This window comes from Phoca vitulina, unplaced genomic scaffold (genome assembly GCF_004348235.1).
Source record: "Phoca vitulina isolate PV1807 unplaced genomic scaffold, GSC_HSeal_1.0 scaffold58, whole genome shotgun sequence".
In the NCBI taxonomy this organism is placed as follows: Eukaryota; Metazoa; Chordata; class Mammalia; order Carnivora; family Phocidae; genus Phoca; species Phoca vitulina.
This window is the reverse complement of record NW_022589761.1, coordinates 9,288,788-9,313,082: the sequence shown is the minus strand read 5'-3', so window position 1 is coordinate 9,313,082 and position 24,295 is coordinate 9,288,788. Positions and strand designations below refer to the sequence as shown.

The following is a 24,295-nucleotide window of genomic DNA, read 5'->3' as shown; positions in this document are numbered from 1 at the left end:
TTGCTGATAAAGAGCTGACTTCTTCAGGGATCCGCTATGCACCGGCCATGCGTTAGATGCTTGCTCACACTCCTAGGAGAGCACCTCACGTATAGTTGGCTCTGAATACAGGTGTGGTTGGTGTTCTTGTCATGTGCATCTCACTGAAGCCACTAGCTTCTCCATGAGGTGGAAACTATTATATCCCGCACTTTACAGATGAGGAAACTGAGGCACCGAGGTCCCTGCTTGGGAAGTATGGCAGGTGACTATGTTTTGAGGAGCGTGTCTTCCTCCTGCCTCCTCCTCTGATGCTCAGCGTGTCTGCATTCAGGAAGGATGAGCGAGTGTGTTAATCAGGGGTGGACTTCTAAGGCTTCATTGGATGCCCAGCAGCCTTCCACTTGAAACCACTGGTTCTTGGCTCAGGGGTTTCAAGTTCATTTCCCATTAGCCTAACGCTCCACCCACTGACGCTTAAAGTGAAAAACCTTAGCACCCACTTACTTGTCAAAAGAAAAACTCCCAATCAGAGCTCAGAATGCTAGCAAATGCTCCCAGAACACCCATTCCATGCCAGACACATTTCTCAGCGCTTCCCAGATGTCAATTTAAATAATCCTGACAGTAACCGTGTGGACCCCACTTGGTAGGCGAGGAAACAGACACAGAGAGGCGCCTCACGGGCAGAGTCGCAGGAAGGGGAAGGGGCAGAGCTGTGTTGGAACCCAGGCAGGTGGCTCCGGAGTCCATCCCTGCATTATCGATCTGCAAGGGGTGAAGGAAGGGTAGCTGGGAAGCTTGTTACTCCATTGAGGCCTGTATCAGCTTTCTGTGGCTGCCGGCACAAGTTACCACACGCATGGTGGCTTAAAACAACAGAAATTTGTTTTCTCACAGTTGTGGAGGCCAGAAGTCCAAACTCAAGGTGCTGGCAAGAGCCACCCTCCTTCCGAAGGCTCCAGGGGAGGCTCCTTCCTCGCCTCTTCCAGAGAATTCTCGTGTTTTCCAGGTGTTCCCTGGCTCACGGCCACGACACTCCCATCACAGTCTTTGTCTTTTTTTTTAAGATTTTATTTATTTTAGAGAGAGAGAGAGAGAGTGCACGAGCAGGAGGGACAGAGGGAGAGGGAGAGAGAATCTCAAGCAGACTACACGCTGAGCGCAGAGCCTGACGCAGGGCTCGATCTCACGACCAGAGCTGAAACAAGAGTCAGTTGCTCAACCGACTGTGCCACCCAGGTGTCCCCCCTGTCTTTGTCTTCACATGGCCTCTTTTCTTCTGTCTCCTTTTCTGGCTCTCGTCATTATACGAGGAAACTCATCACTGGGCATAGGGCCCACCCGGATCCAGGATGATCTTGAGATCATGACCCTAAGTAGGTCTGCAAAGACTCTTATTCCAAATAAGGTCACATTCAGGGGTTTTGGGCAGACATATCCTTTGGGGACCACCATTCGACCCACTTGCAAGACCCGATGATTATGCCCATTTTACAAATACGGGAACTAAGGCCCAGAGACTGGGAGGTCACATGGATCTCCAACGTCAGGCAAGGGCTCGAACGAGGGTCTACCCTCCCAAAGTGCACCGTCTGATGCGTGGCATCTCCTACCTCCCAGGTGAATGGTGTGGACATGAAGCTGCCCGTGGTGCTGGCCCAGGGCCAGGTCCGCGCCTCCCAGCACGGCTCGAACGTCGTGATCGACACTGACTTCGGCCTGCGTGTGGCCTACGACCTCATGTACAACGTGCGGGTCACCGTCCCAGGCAACTACTACCAGCAGCTGCGTGGCCTTTGTGGGAACTACAACGGCGACGCCAAGGATGACTTCCAGAAGCCGGACGGCTCACAGGCAGGCAGCTCAAACGAGTTCGGTAACTCCTGGGAGGAGGCGGTGCCCGGCTCCCCGTGCCTGCCACCGCCCACCTGCAAGCCCGGGGAGGATTGCAGCCCGGACCTCAAGTGCCCCCCTGAGCTGGAGGAGAAGTACAAGCAGGAGAAGTTCTGTGGGCTCCTCACCAGCCCCACTGGGCCTCTGGCCGCCTGCCACAAGCTGGTTGAGCCCCAGGGTCCCTTAGAAAATTGTGTCTTTGATCTTTGCCTGGGTGGCGGGAACGAGAGCATCCTCTGCAGCAGCATCCAAGCCTATGTGAGTGCTTGCCAGGCGGCCGGAGGCAACATTGGTCCCTGGAGGACTGAGTCATTCTGTCGTGAGTAAGGGGCAGAGAAGGGCGGGGGGTACTGAGGGGAAGAGGGAGGGGAGACTGAGGCTCAGAAGCGGCAGACACTGCAGCCCCTTCCGCAGAGCCCCTGGGAGGGGGCTCTGACCAACACTCCCTCTTTGCAGCGATGGCATGCCCCCCCAACAGCCACTATGAGCTCTGCGCAGACACCTGTTCCCTGGGCTGCTCGGCACTCAGCGCCCCCCCTCACTGCCCGGAGAGCTGCGCCGAGGGCTGCCAGTGTGACCCCGGCTTCCTCAGTGACGGCCAGGCCTGCGTGCCCATCCAGCAATGTGGCTGCTACCACAACGGTGTCTACTATGAGGTAGGAACCCGGTCATGGCAGGCAGAGACCAGGGCCTGCCCACCTCCCCACAGCCGGCCCCTTGGCCTCCTGAACATCTCTCCCACCCAGCCCTTCCCCTCCCCATGGCCCCACTGTGGTCCCGTTTGTCATCTTCCACCTGCTGCCTCCCTGCCCTCACTCTTGCTCCCTTGAGCCACCTTCCCCCATGGCGGCGGGAAGACCCTTCTCCATATGGCCATGGGCCCTGCAAATATAAACCTTCCCCTGGCTCCCCGGGTCTAGACTGTCTCTCTGACACAGCAGGTAACTCCCTCTGCTTGCCTCTCCCACCCTCACCCACTTACTCCTCTTTCTTCGATTTGCCTGTGTGTTTGTCTAAAGCCTATCTCCCTCAAAGGACCAGGAGCTCTGTGAAGGCAGGCGCCCTCTCTACTCTTCTCCTCATACAAATGAAAGTGGTAACAAGGGGTGCCTGGGTGGCTCAGTCGGTTAGGCGTCTGCCTTCAGCTCAGGTCATGGTCTCAGGGCCCTGGGATCGAGCCCCGCATCAGGCTCCTTGCACAGCGGGCAGTCTGCTTCTCCCTCTCCCTCTGCCTGCCGCTCCCCCTGCTCATGCTCTCTCTCTCACTATCTCTCTCTCTGTGTCAAATAAATAAAATCTTTAAAAAAAAACAAATGCGATAACAAAAGCAAATAGGTAGATGGTGCTTACCTCATACCAGTTACAGCTTTCAATGCCACGGGCACAGTTTAGGTGCGTTACACATAGAGACGAACTTTTTATTATGACAATTTTCAAACATGCAAAAGTCAAGAGAACAGTGTAATAAATCTCCATGGACCCATCACGCATCCTTGGTGATAACCACATTTTCTCCCTTCTTGTTTCCTCTCCAACCTGGATTATTTTTTTAAAAACTCCCTTTTCCTTTCCCCTATACTTCATATGTATTACTAAGTAAGTTATACTACCATAGGTAGGTGCTATTATTATCAGCAGCTTATAGATGAGGAAATTGAGTCATCAAGAGGTTAAGTAATTTTTTTAAAGATTTTATTTATTTGAGAGAGAGAGAGAGAGCCCGAGTGCACAAGCAGGGAGAGCGGGAGAGGGAGAAGCAGACTCCCTGCTGAGCAGGGAGTTCGAGGAAGGACTCAATCCCAGGACCCTGGGATCATGACACGAGCCAAAGGCAGACGCTTAACCAACTGAGCCACCCAGGCGTCCTGAGGTTAAGTAATTTGCACAGAGTGATACAGTTTGGAAATAGCAGAAACAGGCTTCAGACCCAGGCAGTTTGCTCCAGAGCCTTTGCTCTTTTTTTTAAAATTTAAATTGAATTAATTAACACATAATGGATTATTGGTTTCAGAGGTAGAGGTCAGGGATTCATCAGTCTTATATAATACCCAGTGCTCATTACAGAGCTTTTGCTCCTAATTGGTATGTCACAACGCTTCTCATATAGAGCGGACATTGAGTGGGCATTTTGGAAAAATGAATGAATGAATGAATGAATGAATGAATGAATTGGATCCCAAGGCCATGCGGTGCCTTAGGTTCACAGACAAGGGGCTGCCCTGCTGAAAGGTGCCCTTTTCGTGTTCTCTGGACCCTCTGGCCCCGGAACGCCTGAGATGCTGGTGTCAACTCCCGCCCTGATGGCCGTCGCCCTCTGTCCCCACAGCCGAACCAGACGATGCTCGTCGACAACTGCCAGCAGCAGTGTGTGTGCCACGCCGGGCAAGGTGTGGTGTGCCAGGCCCACAGCTGCAAGCCAGGACAGGTGTGCAAGCCCTCGGAAGGCGTCCTGAGCTGCATCACCAAAGGTGCTGGGCTGGGGCCGGGCGCAGGGCCCTGGGAACAGAGGACGAGGACTCCGGAGCAGAGGGTGGTGGAAACCCTGATTTTCACAGTGGGAGGCACAGAGGACGAAGGATTGAGGTCTCCACCTGGGGCCCCCTGGGCTGGGATTTCCAGGGCCAGGGGCAGAGGGCCTCCAGGCTGGGAGGCAGGGACTCTTATGGTAGAATCCAGGCTGTGGGGACCCCCAGGACTAGGTTTCCTGGGGCAAGTGTCAGGGACCCTCAGCATAAAGCAAGGACAGGCAAACTTTTCTCCTACAGGGCCAGATGGTAAATACTTAAACTTGCAAGGCCTTAGAGTCTCAGTCATAACTACCCAACTCTGCCATCGTGGCATGAAATCAGCCGTAGGCTATGTAAGTGAGGAGCTGAGGCTCCAATGAAACTCATATTTGTGAAAAACAGGCAGCTGGCTGTGCTGGTGTTCGCTGACCACTGGTATGCAGGATTAGGCTCAGGGCTTCTAAACACCCCTTCAAGGTAGGCGTCTTGGGCAGAGACCCCACCAAGGCTGGGGTCTTCAATACAGGGCCCTCCTCAAGAGGAGGATCAGGATTTATAGGGAAACAGTCTCAGACATGGGACCCCCCCTCCCTGATTAAGTCTAAGTGACAGAGCCACCCCCCAGGACTGGTTTCTTAGGGTGAAGGGCAGAGCATAATTCCTTATTCCCAAATACAAGGGAATGGGACCTCCAGAACTGACTGAGGCCCTCAGTGCTGCTGGACAGGCTCACCGGGACTCCCAGAGGTGGGGGGCGTAGCGGTCAGAGTTGGATCAGGAGACAAAAACCACAGAGTAGCTTCAATGCGGAGTTTAATCTACAGAATTTACTTGTAATCAAGTACTAGGGGGGTAAGAAGAACATGAATGAACAAAAGAAAAGCAGATGTCAGGAACAGCCCCCGCCCCTAAAGCTAAAGCAGGGCACTCAGGGAAGGGAGGGAGGCCAAGAGGCAGATGTCATTGGAAGATGCAGCCGGAGCCTCCCGGCTTAGAGGTTGTGCAGGCTGGAGCGGGCAGGCAGGAAGATCCTGGCGGGGTGCTCGCAAAACTCCCAAAACTCAGTGGGAAGCTGTGGGCCAGAGCCTAAGTGACTCTCCAAGAGGCCAGCTGGGGCCATGGACTGGCTGAGTGCGTCCCCTGCAGGCAAGGAGAGCAAAGCACCATGAATCACCGCGGGAAGCTGCTCCCCCTGCCTTGACCCTCCAGCGCTTTCTCCCGACAAAGCCTTCTATTGGTGGATCTGGAGCTGAGAGGCAATACACTGAAAATGGGCACGGGGAGGCGGTGGGGGGGGTGGGGTGCGGAGGAAGTTTTAAGGCTGGAGTCTTAGGCACAGGGGTTCAAAAATAGGTCACAGATACAGTGGCCCTAGGGACAGAGTTTTAGACAAAGAGACCCTCAGAGATGGAGCTTTAGAAATGAGATTCCCCAAGGCGAGGGTCTCAGAGGCAGCCACCCAAGGGAGGCAGAGTCTTACACAGAGGGACCCCCCAGATCAGGATCTCAAATGTTGGGGCCTCTGGGGTTAAGTTCTCACCAGAAAGTTCCTCTAGTACCTTGGTTTAGCACAGAAACCTCCAGGACGGAGTCTCAGAGGGGGTGGCCCCCAGAAGGCTGGCAGCTTAAGCGCATGGGGAAATGGGGGCCCAGGTCTGGAACACAGAAAACCCTGGGGCTGTGGATGCCCTCTCATGGATGCCCTCAGGGCTGGCATCGCAGATAACGGGACCCCTTGGGGCTGGGTTCCAATGTAAGGACCCTACAGTCTGGGTCTTGGCTGCAAGGTCTCAGGCAGCAAACTGCCGGGCGTGGGTCTCAGTTGGGAGGCCCCTGATATCCATCCTCAGCCACCAGTACAGTAGCCTGGGGCAGAGACTGGGGCAGATGTTGGGGAGCAGCCGTCCTTTGGCCGGGCAGCCCTAGAATGTCCTCTCTCCCTGTCTCCAGACCCATGCCACGGTGTGACGTGTCGGCCACAGGAGACCTGCCAGGAGAAAGCTGGCCAGGCTGTGTGCATGCCCAACTATGAGGCCACATGCTGGCTATGGGGCGACCCACACTACCACTCCTTTGATGGCTGGGACTTCGACTTCCAAGGCACGTGCAACTATGTGCTGGCAGCAGCTGGCTCCCAGGGGGGCAGCTCCCAGGGCCTGACCCCCTTCACCGTCACCACCAAGAATGAGAACCGGGGCAACCCTGCTGTGTCATATGTGAGGCTCGTCACCGTGTCTGCCCTCGGCTTCAATATTTCCATCCACAAAGGCGAGATCGGCAAAGTCCGGGTAAGTCGGGCAGCATGACCCCTGGAGCCCCCTGGTGGGGGCAAGGGGTCCTGCCAGCCTCGGTTAGGAGCTGAAGGCTCTGTCTTGGCCGAGGCCTGAAACAAAACGACAGCAGAACAATAGTTACAGCAATCGTCACCTCTCTGTTGGGAATTAAGCGAGCCTGGCCCTTTGCTAAGGGCTTGATGTAGGACTTCAGCACTTGCCTTTTTAGAGACCTGGATTTGAATCCAGACTCCTTGTGAGCTGCGTGATGTTGGGCGAGTTACTTTTCTGGTGGGCCTCGATTTCCTTATCTATGAAACGGGGATCCGGCTGAGAGCCCATAAATGTTTGTGAGGGAATAAATTAGAGGCCCAAAACCTCCAACTGGAGTGAAATTCAGGGAGATGGGGAGAGGGGTGAGGGCTGGGGGGAGATGGGCCACCCTTCCTGCCCATGGTTGCAGATGAATGGTAGTCCACAGTGGGAGAGAGAAGTATGGAACAGGGTAGGTACTAGATAAATGTTGAGTGACTTGAAGAGATGTCCAGACACACAGAGATGCACAGGACAGGAGGAGGGAGGGAGGGAGGGAATCACTGAGTGAGAGAGACACAGAAAAAGACCCAGAGAGAGAGACACAGAGAAAGACCCAGAGAGAGAGAGAGAGAGAGAGATAAGTCTAGATATAGAGAAATAAGTCTAGATGTAGACAGAGGGAGAGATAACAGAGAGACACAGAGAGTAGAGGAAGGGAGGGAGATGGAGAGCGAGAGACCCAGAAAAAGCAGTAGAGTGAGGCTTCATTCTCCAGGGCCTGGACTTCAGCAATGTCCGCAATGCTTGTCAAGTGACCTACAACCGTCAGTCAGTCGTAAGGGAAGCCTTGGCAGCTGCCAGCCATGGCAGGATGAGGGAGGGAGGCAGGGGGCCAGAGCTGGAGCCTCCACACCTTGAGTGAGCTCTGTTTGCCTCCTTCCTCTCCCCCCCTCAGGTGAACGGTGTGCTGACAGCGCTGCCCGTCTCTGTGGCTGGGGGCCGGATTTCAGTGACCCAGGGCGCGTCAAAAGCGCTGCTGGTAACAGACTTTGGGCTTCAGGTCAGCTATGACTGGGATTGGCGAGTGGAGGTGACGCTGCCTAGTAGCTATCATGGCGAAGTGTTTGGGCTCTGCGGGAACATGGACCGTGACAGCAGCAACGACCGAGCCTTCCCCAACGGCACGCTGGCTCCCTCGATACCCGTCTGGGGCGGCAGCTGGCGCGCTCCGGGCTGGGACCCGCTGTGCTGGGATGAATGTCAGGGGAACTGTCCGACATGCCCTGAGGACCAGGTGGAGGAGTACAAGGGCCCTGGCTTCTGTGGACCCCTGGCCCCTGGCGCGGGAGGCCCCTTTGCTGCCTGCCATGCCCACGTGGCCCCCGACAGCTTCTTCAAGGGCTGCGTTCTGGATGTCTGCCTAGGCGGCGGGGCCCACGACATCCTTTGCCAGGCTCTGGCCGCCTATGCTGCTGCCTGCCAGGCCGCAGGGATTGCCATTAAGGACTGGAGGCAGCAGGCTGGCTGTGGTGAGTGTTGGGGAGCAGAGCAGGAGCTCGGGGTAAGGGGAGGGGTCCTGTCTCTGCCAGATTGGATGGGTCTTACTTGGGTCTTTCTGGGTCGTTCTGTTTTTTCTTGCTCTCTCGGTCTCTGTTTTTGTCTCTCGGTCTCTTGGCGCTTATCTCTGTGTCTCCCTTTGTCTCTCTGCCTCTCCATTTCTCATTCTCTCTCTGCTTGTCTCTGTTTGGGTCTTCCTCTGTGTCTCCCTCACTGTCTATCAGTGTCTCTTGCTGTTTCCCTCAGTCCCTCTGTCTGTCCCTCTGTCTCTGTCACCTCCCAATCCTCTGACCCCACCCCCCGACACCATTCCCTCTCTTTGTCTCCCTCCCACTCCTCGGTCCACCCACAGAGATCTCCTGCCCCAAGAACAGCCACTACGAGCTCTGTGGCCCAGCCTGCCCGGACAGCTGCCCGTCCCCTGCGCCCCCCACGACCCCAAAGCCATGTGACGGCCCCTGTGCCGAGGGCTGCCAGTGTGACTCGGGCTTTGTGTGGAGCGCCGACCGCTGCGTTGCCCTGGATGGTGGCTGTGGCTGCTGGGCCAACGGCACATACCACGAAGCTGGCAGCGAGTTCTGGGCTGACGCCACCTGCTCCCAGAGGTGCCGCTGCGGGCCTGGGGGTGGCTCGCTGGTCTGCAAGCCTGCCAAGTGCGGGCTAGGTGAACAATGTGCCCTGCTGCCCTCGGGCCAGCATGGCTGCGAGCCTGTCAGCACAGCGGAGTGTCAGGCCTGGGGTGACCCCCATTACGTCACCCTGGATGGGCACCAATTCGACTTCCAAGGCAACTGCGAGTACCTTCTGAGCACGCCCTGCAATACGCTGCCCACGGGGGTTGAGAACTTCACCGTCACTATAGTCAACGAGCACCGGGGCAGCCAGGCGGTCAGCTACCCTCGCAGTGTCACCCTGAACATCTATAAACACAGCCTGACCCTCAGTGCCCAATGGCCCCGGCAGCTGCAGGTGAGGGGCCTGGAGCCAGACGGGAGCACATGCCAGCCCTGGGGTTGTCTGGGACAGTTAGGAGTTTGCCAGTCCCCTGATTACCTTTCACAGGTTAGCGGGGCATGATGCAGGGGTTCGGAGTATAGGCCTTGGAGCAGGAGGGCTTGGAGCAGTGGCTTCCCCGTTTCTTAGATAATTCCTTTAGTTTGGCCTTAGTTTATTCCACTATAAAATGGGTCTAAGGAAAGTACCTGCTTCAGAGGGTAGTGTGAGGAAGCAGCGGCATCGTGTCTATAGATGCTCGTTATTACTACTACTACCGCTATCATTATTATTATTACAAAGGGTAGATCACAGGCTCAGGGATCCACTCTCCCCTCCCCTCCCCCCCCCACCCCCGTGGGTAGTGGAGTCAAAATTCGAACCTGTACCCGCACCGTTCATCGCCCCCACCCCTACCCCGTGCCCGCAGGTGGACGGTAAGCTCGTAGCGCTGCCCTACCAGCTGGACTCGCGCCTGCGCGCGTACGTGAGCGGCGCCGACGTGGTGGTGACCGCGGCCGCCGGGCTGTCTCTGGCTTTCAACGGGAACGGCTTCGTGCGCCTGCGCGTGCCGGCGCCGTACGCGGGCGCCCTCTGTGGCCTGTGCGGGAACTACAACCAGGACCCCGCCGACGACCTGAAGGCTGTGGGCGGGAACCCCGCCGGCTGGCAGGTGGGCGGCGAGCCGGGCTGCGGGGAGTGCGTGCCCGGGCCGTGCCCGCCGCAGTGCACAACCGAGCAGCAGGGGGCCTTCGCCGGCCGGGACGCCTGTGGCGTGATCTCCGCCGCCGACGGCCCGCTGGCGCCCTGCCACGGCCTCGTGCCACCGGAGCAGTACTTCCGGGCCTGCTTGCTGGATGCCTGTCAGGCCCAGGGCCATCCGGGAGGCCTCTGCCCTGCCGTGGCGGCCTACGTGACGGTCTGCCAGGCCGCGGGGGCCCAGCTCGGCGAGTGGAGGCGGCCGGACTTCTGTCGTGAGTACTGATGCTTGCCCGGTCCACATAATGGGGGTCTCCCCGCCTCCCCCTTTCCGCGGCTCTAAGACAAGAGCTTCTCCTCCACCATGGGGTTAGGCACCACCTTGCCTCCCCTGAGCCAGATATGTCCAGAAAACCACCTTGGCATTCACACACTGAAATGCACCGGGTCACCTACTGCAATGGGCGAGACTCAGATACACCTGGTCAGAAACCCCAGGTCCAGTATCCTCTCAGGGATTCATGTGTTGATATCCCAGTTAGATAGACTGGGGTGGTTGAGCCTGCGAAAGCTACACAGCAAGATACACCTGGTCAGGTAGATTCTGTCAGGTACCCCTGGTGAGAGAGACCTAGAGAGTTGGTCCCATGCACCTACACTGTTTCAAACACTGAAATACACAAGGTCAGATAGAATTAGTCTGATAACCTCAGACAGGGACTCTCCTGGTTAGAGGCACTTGGGCAGAGACCCCCAGGTAGAATCATGACCCTGACGTAGCCCCAGGTAGATATATGCAGGCTCATGGTGGCATCATCCAGGGCAGTTCCCCTCAGACACATCGCCTTGGTCAAATTTATCCTGTCAGCTTCATCCAATCAGATACACATGGTCAGAGTCCCGCTGACACCAACCTTGTCAGAGAGACCGCATCAGAGGCTCCAGGTCAGACATCCACCAGCCGGGTAGACTCAGGTGGCTTCCTCCCGGAGACACACATACATTTGGCCCCACGCCCCATTCACACTCGCCTGGGCAGGTTCTCCCGCTCTGCGCCTCCCCTGTGCCGCTCCCTCGCAGCCGCCTGGCTCATTCCCTCTCGGTCCCCACAGCTCTCCGGTGCCCTGCCAACAGCCACTACAAGCTCTGCGGGGACTCCTGCCCTGTAAGCTGCCCGAGCCTCTCCGCGCCCGAGGGCTGCGTGCAGAGCTGCCGGGAGGGCTGCGTCTGTGATGCCGGCTTCGTGCTCAGCGGCGACACCTGTGTGCCCGTGGGCCAGTGCGGATGCCTCCACGAGGGCCGCTACTACCCGCTAGGCGAGTCCTTCCACCCAGGCCCTGAGTGCGAGCGGCTCTGTGAGTGTGGGCCGGGCGGCCACGTCACTTGCCAGGAGGGCCCGGCCTGCAGGCCCTACGAGGAGTGCCGAGTAGAGGACGGAGTCCAGGCCTGCCACCCCACAGGCTGTGGCCGCTGCGTGGCCAGTGGGGGCCTCCACTACATTACCCTCGATGGGCGTGTCTATGACCTGCACGGTTCCTGCTCCTACGTCCTGGCCAAAGTCTGCCGCCCACAGCCTGAGGACGAGGACTTTAGTATCGTGCTTGAGAAGGATGCCACCGGCGATCTCCAACAGCTGGTGGTGACTGTGGCTGGCCAGGTTGTGAGACTGGCTCGGGGTCCAAAGGTGAGTGGACGTGGCCTTACCCTGTGGGGTTGAGCGGGATAGGGCCCACCCTGAGGGTTCTGAGGGAGCTGTGACCCCGCCCCAAGGCGAGTGAGGGGGACAGAGATCTGAGGGTCTGAAGGGGACACAGTCCCACTCTCGGGCAGTCCGAGGGACATGGTCCGACCCCAAAGGGCCTGTGAGGGACATAGCTCCACCCCAGGAGTCTGAGGGGACTGCCTCACCCGTGGTTCTGTGAGTCCCTGACCCCCCTGGCCTTTCTACCCAGGTCACCGTGGACGACAAGGCCGTGGCCCTGCCTGTGGCTGTGGGTCGCGTGCGGGTGACTGCCGAGGGCCGGAACGTGATTCTGCAGACCACCAAGGCACTGCGGCTTCTCTTTGATGGCGATGCCCATGTCCTCATATCCATCCCCAGCCCCTTCCGTGGCCGGGTCTGTGGCCTCTGTGGGAACTTCAACAGCAACTGGACCGACGACCTTGTCCTGCCCAGCGGCGCTGAGGCCCCCAGCGTGGATGCCTTTGGGGCCGCGTGGCGGGCCCCCAGCTCCTCCCAGGGCTGTGGCGAGGGCTGTGGGGCCAGTGGCTGCCCCGTGTGCTTGGCCGAGGAGACGGCACCGTATGAGAGCAACCAGGCCTGCGGTCAGATCCGGGACCCCCAGGGCCCTTTTGCAGCCTGCCACGCGGTGCTGAACCCCTCTGAGTACTTCCGCCAATGCGTGTACGACCTGTGTTTCCACAAAGGCAACACCACCTTCCTCTGCCGCAGCCTGACAGCCTACACAGCGGACTGCCAGGCGGTCGGTGGGACCGTGAAGTCCTGGAGGACAGACAGCTTCTGCCGTGAGTGTCCGGGAGGGCCCTCGAAAGACTCCAGACCTGGCTCAGGGACACCCCCCTACCTGCTCCTGTCCCGTCTGCATCTCAGGAGCAGTCCCTCCCTCTGGAAGGCTCCCCCCGTCACCCAGCTTCTCCTGCAGCACACCCTGCTGACCTCCCTCCTTCCCCCCGAATTGGTCCTTCTCAGACTCCTTTCAGGGGCCCACCGTCCTGAAATCACAGACACAGTTCTTCCTCAGGGCTCATCCTGAGCCCTTTCTGTGGGGACCTGGGAGGGCTAGTCAGGCAGGTCCGCAGCTCACATGAGAAAGCCTGAATCTGGCTCATCTGGACCCCCCCGGGATGGGACCACATCCCCTCAGATCCCCAGGCTGGGACTGTACCTCTCAGATACCCCCGGTTAGGGGTATGTTTCCTTCAAACTCCCAGGGTAGGGCCGTGTCTTGTTCATTCTCCTCAGGACAGCACCTATGTCCAGAGCCATTATCCACCGCTTATGGCTCTTGATTTGTCCTCAGTGCTGACAGTGGACACTATCTGTCTTCAGCCCCAACCTCTCTCTTGACTGCCAGTCTCGAGGGTCCAGCAGCTTCCTGAACACTTGCCCTTGGGTGTCCTTGGGGTCCCTCACACCTGCTGTGTTCCTATATGACATCAGCATTTTACCCCAAACCTGATCCTCCCATTCCCTGATCCCAGTCCTCATCTTGGGACAGCTGCGCCACCTGCCAATTGCTCAGCCAGAGCCCAGGGCCTCGCCCTGGAGGCTTCCCCTGGGTCCTTACAACTCCCTGTTTTTGTCCCCATCCTGGCCCTGGACCCCTCTGCCTCTGCTTCCCCAATGCGGCCCTGACCACGCTGGGCCGTCACTATCGGTCCCACTGACATGAGCTCCACAGGGCAGGGCCCGAGGCTGTCTTCCTAGCTGGCGTCCCCAGCACTGCCAACCGAGATCCTGGTGTGCCGGGAGGCCGGGGTCAGTGTTGGGGCCGCAGGCCTGACCCGCCCCGCCTCCTCCCTCTGCAGCCCTCCAGTGCCCCGCCCACAGCCACTACTCCACCTGCACGCGCTCCTGCCAGGGCTCCTGCGCCGCCCTCTCGGGCCTCACGGGCTGCACCAGCCGCTGCTTCGAGGGCTGCGAGTGTGATGACCGCTTCCTGCTCTCGCACGGCACCTGCGTCCCCGTACAAAACTGTGGCTGCGTCCATAACGGCCAATACTTGCCGGTGAGGGCGGGCTGGCGGCGGGCAGGGAGGGTGGAGGAGTTCGAGGGAGACTCAGGGCTTCTTTACCGACCTCCTCAAGGATGGGGACAGAGGGGCCACCTCCATTTCCCAGCTCGGTGACTCAGTGCCCGTAAAGTCCCGGTATGAGTTTCCTGAGGCTGCTGAGACAAACGACCTCAAACTTGGTGGCTTCACACCAGAGAAATCTATTTTCCCAGAGTTCTGAAGGCCGGTGTTAGAAATCAGGGTTCCTGGGGCAAAGTCAAGGTGTAGGCAGGACAGCACGCTCTTCAGAGGCTCCAGGGGAGAATCCATTCCTTGCCCCCCTCTCTGCCCCAGTTTTTGGTGGCTGCGGGCATTCCTCGGCTTGTGGCCACCTCCGATTTCTCTTCTGTGTCACATTTCCCCTCCTCCTGTGTGTGTGTGTCATAAAACCTCCCCATGCCTCCCTTTTCTAAGGATACACGTGATTACATTTAAGTCCCACCCAGATAATCCAGGACAGGCTCTTCATCTCAAGATCCTTAATTCATCACAGGCTACAAACACCCTTTTTCTGTATAAGGTAACATTGACTGGTTCCAGGAATTGGGGCTGGATATATTTGGGGGACAATTATTTGGCCTCCTACAGTCCCCTCTCTGAGCCTCATTTTCTTTATGGGGTTAATCATCATCCTGGCATTATAGGTGTCTGAGGATTGGGTGCCATTGTGCCTGAAGGGCACCCGCTGGGCACCAGGCCTCTCCATCTGTCTCCATCATACAGTAAAAATACCAGCAATTTACAATAGCACAGTAGGTGGTGAAGTTGGCAATTGTCTCCTGATGGAAGTTGAAAGTGAATTGGATTTATTTTTGTGCTTGGTGTTTTCTGTGCTCTTGCGATGCCCCAAGTTTGTTACCGGTGTTAATTCATTTAGTGATCATAACAACCCTATGAGATGGGCACCATTGTGACAAGGAGAAGTCAGCCCAGAACTGTCCCTTAGCAAGTGGTGATGCTGGGATTCACACCCCAGCAGCCCGGACCCACCCTCTGAACGACTAGGCATCCTACCTGCTCAGAAGCATATTTATCAAGTAAAGGAAAGATGAATGACCACATTCCACCCTCATTTATCCGCATCGTTTTATTAATGGCAGAAAGCTAGGCTAGAAGGCCTGGAAGTGCAAGACTTCCGGGGAAGGAAATGCCAAACTTCTCCTTCCTCTGGGGCTCATTGCCTACAAGAAGCTCTCCCTGATCCCCTAGGCTGGGTTAGGTATTACCCCAGTGCTTCCCCCATCCCAGCGCTGACCAGTCTGCCTGTGCTAGGAGGTTTCTTGGATTTATGAGTCTGGCATTCACCAGAGAAGTCTGGGCTAGAGATACAGATGAGCGAGCCATCTATATAGAGATGGTATTTAGCTCTTTTGTTCCATTCATTCATTTCCTTTAATGTTTTCAGACTTCAATTTTATTTTTTAAATTAACATATAATGTATTATTTGTTTCAGGAGTACAGGTCTGTGATTCCTCAGTCTTACATAATACCCAGTGCTCATTACAGCACATACCCTCCCTAATGTCCCTCACCCAGTTACCCTATCCCTCCACCCCCCTCCCCTCCAGCAACCCTCAGTTTGTTTCCTACGATTAAGAGTCTCCTATGATCAAGTATCTTCCTCTCTGGTTTCATCTTGTTTCATTCTTTCCTTTCTTCCCCGATGATCCTCTGTCTTGTTTCTTAAATTCCACATACGAGTGAGATCATATGATAATTGTGTCTTTCTCTGATTGACTTATTTCGCTTAGCATAAAACCCTCTAGTTCCTTGGGTACCTGGGTGGCTCAGTCGTTAAGCGTCTGCCTTCAGCTCAGGTCATGATCCCAGGGTCCTGGGATCGAGTCCCACATCGGGCTCCCTGCTCGGCGGGAAGCCTGCTTCTCCCTCTCCCGCTCCCCCTGTTTGTGTTCCTGCTCTTGCTCTCTCTCTCTCTGTCAAATAAATAAATAAAATCTTTAAAAACAAAAACAAAACAAAAAAAACCCCTCTAGTTCCATCCACGTTGTTGCAAATGGCAAGATTTCATTTTTTGATGGCTGCGTAATATTCCATTGTATATATATATTCCACATGTTTATCCATTCATCTGTTGATGGGTGTCTGGGCTCTTTCCATCGTTTGGCTATTGTGGACATTGCTGCTATAAACATTGGGGTGCAAGTACCCCTTCGGATTACTACATTTATATCTTTGGGATAAATACCCAGTAGTGCAATTACTGGGTCATAGGGTAGCTCTATTTTCAACTTTTTGAGGAATCTCCATACTGTTTTCCAGAGTGGCTGCACCAGCTTGCATTCCCACCAGCAGTGTAGGAGGGTTCCCCTTTCTCCGCATCCTCGCCAGCATTTGTCGTTTCCTGACTTGTTAATTTTAGCCATTCTGACTGGTGTGAGGTGGTATCTCATTGAGGTTTTGATTTGTATTTCCCTGATGCCGAGTGATGTTGAGCATCTTTTCATGTGTCTGTTGGCCATTTGGATGTCTTCTTTGGAGAAATGTCTGTTCATGTCTTCTGCCCATTTCTTAATTGGATTATTTGTTCTTTGGGTGTTGTTTGATAAGTTCTTTATAGATTTTGGATACTAGCCCTTTATCTAATATATCATTTGCAAATATCTTCTCCCATTCTCTCACTTGTCTTTTGGTTTTGTCGACTGTTTCCTTTGTAGTGCAAAAGCTTTTTATCCTGATGAAATCCCAATAGTTCATTTTGGCCTTTGTGTCCCTTGCCTTTGGAGACGTGTCTAGCAAGAAGTTGCTGCGGCCAAGGTTGAAGAGGTTGTTGCCTGTGTTCTCCTCTAGGACTTTGATGGATTCCTGTTTCACATTTAGATCTTTCATCCATTTTAAGGAAATGATCCAGTTTCATTCTTCTGCATGTAGCTGTCCAGTTTTCCTAACACCATTTGTTGAAGAGACTGTTTTTTTTCCATTGGACATTTTTTCCTGCTTTGTTGAAGATTGGTTGACCACAGAGTTGAGGGTCCATTTCTGGGTTCTCTATTCAGACTTTTATTTTTAAAGAATTCAAACTTAAGGAAATGTGCAAGAATCATACAAAGAACTCCTGTATACCTTTCCTTTAGGTTCTTGTTGACCTTTTGACAAGCTTGCTTTTTTTTTAAGATTTTATTTATTTATCTGAGAGAGAGAGAGAACGAGCAAGGGGGAGGAGCAGAAGGAGAGGGAGAAGCAGACTCCCTGCTAAGCAGGGAGCCCCATATGGGACTCAATTCCAGGACCCTGAAATCATGACCTGAGCCAAAGGCAGACGTTTTTTGTTTGTTTGTTTATTTGTTTAAAGATTTTATTTATTTGACAGAGAGAGCGAGAGAGCACAAGCAGGGGGAGCAGTAGAAGGAGAGGGAGAAGCAGGCTTCCCGCTGAGCAAGGAGCCCGATGCGGGGCTCGATCCCAGGACCCTGGGATCATGACCTGAGCTGAAGGCAGATGCTTAACCATCTGAGCCACCCAGGCGCCCCAAGCCAAAGGCAGAAGTTTAACTGACTGAGCCACCCAGGCGCCCCGACACGTTTGCTTTATCATCCTCTCTATATAAGTATATATGCACATTTTTTATGAACTATTTGAGAGTGATGCTGACATAGTGCCCCTTTACCCCTTAGTACTTTAGCATTTCCTAAGAATAAGGAAATTCATTTACATGATTATGATGTGATTAATTTCAAAATCGGGAAATGAACACTGATTCAATACTATAACTATTCCATTTGAATTTTATCAGTGGTCCCAATAATGTCCTCTACGACAATCACCCACCCCCCTCGGCCAGAGTCCAAATGAGGATCAGACGCTGCTTTTGATGAGATTTGATGAGATCACCAGGTAGTGAACACAGAGAGAGAAGGAAAAGGTCTAAGGACTGAGCCCTGAGCAAAGTAGCAGTTAAGGATTTGGGAGATGAGGACAACTTGAGAATGCAGTGAAGAGAGAGCAGCCAGTCAGAGAAAAAAAATTATCTCCCGGAGTTGGGTTCCCAGGGCCCCATGGTCTGGGCTGTGGGTGTCAAGACTCTGGGCTCTCTGTCCTACCTGGTATCAGTTGGCTTTTACTGGGTTACAAACTACCCCAAAACATAGTGGCTTAGAACAACTATTTGTTGAGGTCATGATTCTGGGAGTCTGCTCTTTGGGGTGGACTCAGCTGGGTGGTTCCTCCGCTGTTCCGGGAATCACTCATACATCTCTAGCCATGCGACGGGTCCGCTGAGGGCTGCCTGGCATACAATGTGACAGCTGGGATCATTGTCTCTGTTCCGTGGAGTCTCATCCTCCAGCAGGCTAGCCCATGCTTGTTCTTATGGGCAGGGTTCCAAGAAAGAGAGAGAGAAGAAGGGAGGAAGGGAGGGAGAGAGAGAGAGGAGAGAAAACTGCGGTCCCATGAGGTCCAACCTTGAACCTGGGGCGGCATTGCTTCTGCTGCCTTATAACAAGCCAAGCATAGCGTTAAGGTGAACCCAGATTCCTGGGGAAAGGGAAAGTAAACTCCATGGTTCAATGGAAGTTGGTGCCAAGTCACTCTATGTAGATACAGAGGGTTTGGGAGATTGCGGCCATGGGCGCCATCTGCCGCACCCCAGCCACCTGGCTCCTCTCTCTGTGCACAGGTGAACTCCTCACTGCTGAGCTCAGACTGCAGCCAGCACTGTTCCTGCTCCCCAAGCACTGGCCTGACATGCAAGGCAGCCAGCTGTGGGCCAGACCGGGTCTGTGAGGTCCGGGCCGGGGCCCAGAACTGCTGGGCCCCCCAGGGTCTCTGTTCCCTCTCTGTGGATGCCAACCTCACCACCTTCGATGGGTCCCATGGAGCTTTCCGCTCCCAGGGCATCTACGAACTGTCTTCCCGCTGCCCAGGGCTACCAGACACCATTCCCTGGTTCCGTGTGGTGGCTGTCGTCCAGGCCTGTGAAGGCAAAATTGGACCTGTGAACCAGGTTCACGTCTTCTTCGAGGACGGGCTGGTGATTCTGAGCTCAGAGAACGGAGTGTGGGTAAGCCCGGGCATGGGGGCACGTCTCCCCTGGGCTTTTGTCCTTCCTGCTGCCGTGCCCCTACAATCCTGGCTGCCCATCTGCCTTGTGCTTTCTTTATCCAGATCTCTGTAGTTTAGTCTCTGGATTGGTATTTGTCTCAGTATTTCAAACTTAGTCTCTCTGTTCCGGCTGAGTTCTTGAGGAGCGAAAACACACTCAAGTCAATTAGTTGTTTTGATCATAGAGTTAGTCTAAACTCTATTGGTTATAAGCAGCAGAAACCCGAATTCAGATTGCCTTGAGCAAAAAGGAACTTCTTGGCCCTCCAGAACTAGAAAATCCAGGGGTAGAGCCTCAGGCGTAGCTGGATCCAGGTGCCCTGGCGGTATTATCTGGATTTGTACCTCTATCTTTTGGACTTCATATTCATCAAATCAGTTTCATTCTTTTTAGTTCCCCAGAAAGACAGGGACCATTATCTCCATTTTACACAGAGGATAAACGAGGGCCCAAGAAGGTGAAATCATTCGTTCAAGGCATTCAGACAGTGCCTGGGAGAGATCCAGGCTTTGAACCCACCAGCACCAGGCTCAGTTCCCAACCACATTGGTGGGAACACGGTGCTGGGGATAACTGTGGATACAAGGGGCCACGATCGTGTCCAAGTGCAGTGTTCAGTAGGAACTTCTCCTGGACTCTGATGATGCTGGGCCACTGATCCTTCCCTCTTCCTGTCCCTCAGCTTTCTCTTCAGGACCCCCTCGGCCTATCATTGTCTGCCTCCAAGAGTCTGTTCCAGCCCTGGTGCCCCCTCCCTTTGCCCCTTGACTTCCTCTCACGTACATTTGCATTTGCCAAACCCCATGGTTCTCGCCACCCCCATTCCAGATTTCTGAGAGAGAATCTGGCCAAACTGAGGACTGATGGCTGACTTACGGTCCAGTCATTCACGGCCCGCATGGGAGAGTCCCAGACCCAAACACGGACATCAGGCCACACTGAAGTTCCTAGAGGAGCATATCCCTATTTTTATGACCTGTTTATTGATTGCAGAGACATCCACTGGGGTCTTCTGGGTTCAGTGGAGGGAGACAGCTGGTGCTCCAAACACAACCCCCTCAGTGGATGGTCTGCATCCCCCAACCAGCGCATGGAGATGGGCCGAGACACAGCCCTGCTGGAAACAGGGAGGCTTGCGTTCTCTCCTTCGGGTAATCTGGACCACTCATTCCTTTTCTCAAGCCATCTCCTTGATCCATAATTCAGGTTAACAGACACCTACTCTTGACCTCCCCTTGCCCCTCTATCGAGAGAAACAGTTCTCTACAGAGCTGACAGATGCTCTAGAACTGGGAATTAGATCAGGTGGAAAACTCTGTGGTGGCTTCCTAGAGCAGCATTCCAAACTCAAGCCACCTCCCTTCCTTGGCCTACGGACGAGGCTTTGTGTGATCTGACTCCTGCTGGCCTCCAACCCCGTTTCCAGTAACTCCATCCCTCGTTAGCTATACTAATGACAGGCTGGGCTGACCTTTCAGCAAACCAAGCTTGTCCCTACCTCAGGCCTTCACGTGTGCTGTTCCCACTGCTGCAAGGCTCTTCTCCCAGGTGGTCTGAGTTGACACCTTCTTGTCCTCCAGGTCTCGGTTCCAGCACTGCTTCTCCAGAAAGGCCTTTCCTGACCACCTACAGAAGTTCCTCCTCTCCATCCCAGTCTCCATGCTATCGCTCTATTTGATTTCCTTGAAGACACTTCTCTCTCTCTGAAGTCATCCATTATTTGTTTGTGTTTGTTGCCTTTTGCCATCCCTAGAATATAATCCTCAGGTGGGCAGTAGTCCTGTCCATCTTGATTGTCACTTTGTCCCCAGTACCCAGAACGGGGCCCGGCCACCCAAAGAGGATTCCCAGGAAAAGGGTGCTTTTGTGAATACATTCAGCTCTGTTCCCACTACAACAGCAGACCATGCGCTGAGTGACACAGATGATTCAGACCCAGTTCTTTTACTTCCAAAGCTTGAAGCCTGGTGAAACTTTGCATCCACCCCTCCAACTATCCTTCGCTACGTCTGTCTCTCTTTCTCTTCTTCCTTCCAGCCATCTATTCTTCTACCCCTGTTTCCCATTTCCCCTCTCTCCTTCCCTCCATTTTCCCTTCCCCTATTCCTTCTTTCCTTCTACCCATCCACCCAACAATCCAACCACACATCCACCCATCCACCACCAATCCATCCATCCATCCACCCACCCATCATCCATCCATCAACCCATCCACCCACCAGTCCATCCATCCATCCATCCATGCATCCACCCACCCATCATCCATCCATCCATCCACCCATCCGTCCATCCATCCATCCACCCATCCACCCATCCACCCATCATCCATCCATCCATCCATCCACCCATCTATCCATTCATCCATCCATCCATCCATCCATCTATCCATCCACCCATCTATCCATTCATCCATCCATCCATCCATCCATCCATCCATCCATCCATCCATCCAGATAATATCTACCTATCTTTCCAATCAACTGGCAGAGGAAGACTCAGACAGAAATCATTTAGAAAAAAAGAACTTTTATTTCAAAGAAGGTTCTCTAGGGAGTCTAGCTCTAGAAGGATTAACTCATCAATGAAAATAAACAACAGTTATTTAAAGGAAAAAAACTCATATGGTTCCCAAGGTTACTGAGTCCACAGCTTATGACAGAGAAACAGTAATTTTCTCACATGATTATGATACTTTCTAGGTCATTAATTGTCTTTAGACATCAGCACTGAAAAAATAAGGCATGAAGTTGCTTTTGTTAGGGAACCAGTAACTTACAGAACACATACAAGTGTTTTTTTATTTTGAAAAGCAGAACCAGACAGGATGATGCTGGGGTTGGATTGTGTGTTTATCTGTCTGGTACAAAGTGCTCCTCGCCACCCCAGCTGCCCTTGGAATGTTTTGTGCATCCTTACTTATCCATTGACCCATCTCTCTGTCAACCCGTCTGTCCTTTTAACCATCTGTCCAAATCGCCAGCTAGCTTATGTATGCCTCTCTCCATACAGTGCCTCCATCCATATCTTTGTCTCTTTTGGCACCTGTGTCTCTGCTTTTGCTCCTTGAACTTGTTGTCTTCCTTGGAGTCTCCATCCTGGTAACCCTCCAGCATTTTTGTGGCTCTAGCCTCACCTCTGTTTTCCCCTACCACCACCAGGTGAATGGTCTCCATGTGTCGCTCCCAGTTGAGTTATCAGCATCTGTGTCCATACATAAGAATCCCGATGGCTCTGTGAGCGTTAATCAGAAAGCAGGGATCCAGGTGTGGCTTCGCAGCAAAGGGCAGCTGGCTGTGATGGTCAGCAAAGACCATGCCGGGAAGCTGTGTGGGGTCTGCGGAAACTTTGATGGGGACCAGACCAATGACGGGCGTGACTCTGGAAGATGATGACGGAGAGCTGGAGAGCGCAGGACTTCTCCCCATGGTGAGGGATATAGCATGGAAGCCAGGCCACTTGGGGCAGGGGCACCTGGGTCCTCATGGGAAGGGGGCAGTCAGGGTAAGTGCTCAGTCTGTAAGAGGAAGTGCTAAGAGTCTGTCTCTTACAGTGACAGCTGATCAGTCATCTCCCGGGAATGAGGACTTCACGACCTGACCCTCCTGGAGATTGCAATAATTGGAGGGTGCACAGTGTCCCTGTGTGCCCCTACACTGTTCTACCCCTTTGAGGAGCCGCCGAGGCCAACTGTGAGAGCATTGAATAAATATCTTAGGCTAAGCTGCATGCCAATGTGTCTGTCTTATGCCTTCTCCTCCCTGACTTTCCTTCTTGCACAGCAGCTGCCAGATGCCTGGGGCATCTGGCACACAAGGAATATTTATTGGGGGGTGAAAAGATGGATGGATGGATGGATGGATGGATGGATGGATGGATGGATGGATGGTTGGATGGATTATGGGTGGGTGGATGGATGGATGGATGGATGGGTAGATGGATTATGGGTGGGTAGAAGGGAGAGTAAAGGGAGGGAGGGAGGAAGGAGACATGGATGGGTGGATGGGGGGTGGAGAAATGGGAAGATAGGGACAGGGATAATTAAAAGAGTAGATGAAGAAAAGATGAAAAATTGGATGGAGGGAAGGAGTCAAAAATGGAAAGAGGGATGAATAGATTCTAGCTTGATCATTTATAATCCAACAAGTTAATTTCTCTGTCACTCAGTTTCCTCATATGTCTTAGTCTGTGCAGCTGCTATAACAAAATACCATAGAATGGATGACATAAACAGCAGAAATTTATTTCTCACAGTTCTGGAGGCTGGGAAGTCCAAGATCAAGGCACCAGTGGACTCGGTGCCTGGCGAGAGCCCTCTCCCTGGTTCATAGTTGGCTGTCTTCTCTTGTGTCCTCACATTGCAGAGGGGCAAGGGGGCCCTTTGGGACCTTTTTTATAAAGGCACTAATTTCATTCCTGAGGGCTCCACCCTCATGACCTAATCACCTCTCAAAGGCCCCACCTCCAAATACTATCACATTGGGGATTAGGTTCCAACATAAGAATTTTGAAGGAACTCAAATATTCACTCAAAACCATCTTATGTATATATGTATGTATGTATGTATGTATTTATCTATCTATTTATTTAAGAGAAAGCATGTGATCAGGGGAAGGGGCAGTGGGAGAGGGAAAGGGAGAAGGAGATTTCAAGCAGACTCCCTGTTGAGCACGGAGCATGATGCGGGGCTCCCATCTCAAGATCTTGAGATCATGACCCGAGCCAAAACCAAGGGTCAGACGCTTAACCAACTGAGCCACCCAGGTGCCCCAACAGCATCATATTTAAAGCAGAGCTCATGAAAGTACCTACCTCGTAGAGTTGGAGTGAGGATTTAATGTGTCCATCCAATCCACAAGTCAAAATTTGAACTTTCCAACCCTGTCCCCCACCCTTCCTATGATGGCCTTCCCCACCTCCGTGAATAGCACTGCCAATACTCACTGTAGCAGTCAGAAAATAGGGATCATTCTTGATTCTTCCCTCCCCATTGCCCCTCACGCAGTTCATCAACAAATCCTGTTGGGTTGTATCAAAGCATACCTGAATTCTGCCTTTCTTATGCCCACCTGGTGCAACCATCACCCTCATTCATGCTAACAACGCCAACAGCCTCCTATCTGCTCTTCCCCTTTTGTAATACATTCTCACTGTTACTCGACTCTTCTTAACATATAAAGGGGACCATTGGCTATAAATTTCTCTTAACAATAAAATCAAATTCTTCACCTTGTCCTATAAGTCCCCTGTCCACCTCTTCTGACTCATCTCCAATCACTGTCCTTGCCAATTATGATTCAGGAACCTGATTTTTCAATGTACTGAACATGACAAATTTTCCCACTTCACTATTTTGCGATATGCTGTTCTTTCCACTTGCCATATGACTAACTGCTTCTCATCCTTCAAATGTCAGCTTACATGTTATTACCTTAGAGAGGCCTTCCACAGCCACCTCACTTAAAGTGGATTCCCTCTGTTACCCTCTGTCCCAGATGCTTGC

The 24,295-nt window shown here is 53.6% G+C and overlaps 1 protein-coding gene and 1 long non-coding RNA gene across 2 annotated transcripts in view; one reads left to right on the top strand and one right to left on the bottom strand.

Moving 5' to 3' along the window:
* The window catches only part of FCGBP (Fc fragment of IgG binding protein), a 40,888-nt gene extending 18,323 nt beyond the window's left edge, over positions 1–22,565 (top strand). The window contains exons 8-20 of the mRNA XM_032390634.1: positions 1,603–2,194; positions 2,332–2,531; positions 4,202–4,343; positions 6,333–6,670; positions 7,647–8,220; positions 8,601–9,217; positions 9,672–10,215; positions 11,053–11,624; positions 11,893–12,466; positions 13,490–13,689; positions 18,369–18,752; positions 21,953–22,220; positions 22,345–22,565. Coding sequence (XP_032246525.1) covers positions 1,603–2,194; positions 2,332–2,531; positions 4,202–4,343; positions 6,333–6,670; positions 7,647–8,220; positions 8,601–9,217; positions 9,672–10,215; positions 11,053–11,624; positions 11,893–12,466; positions 13,490–13,689; positions 18,369–18,752; positions 21,953–22,183 — 4,968 coding nt within the window. The 3' untranslated portion in view covers positions 22,184–22,220; positions 22,345–22,565. The remainder of the gene's footprint in view (positions 1–1,602; positions 2,195–2,331; positions 2,532–4,201; positions 4,344–6,332; positions 6,671–7,646; positions 8,221–8,600; positions 9,218–9,671; positions 10,216–11,052; positions 11,625–11,892; positions 12,467–13,489; positions 13,690–18,368; positions 18,753–21,952; positions 22,221–22,344) is intronic.
* Positions 5,191–9,788, bottom strand: LOC116623436. Its single transcript, XR_004297709.1, has 3 exons — positions 9,702–9,788; positions 6,613–6,765; positions 5,191–5,522 (listed from the first exon to the last, which is right to left on the bottom strand). It is a non-coding gene; the product is annotated as an uncharacterized LOC116623436 (long non-coding RNA).
* Positions 22,566–24,295: the final 1,730 nt, after the last annotated feature.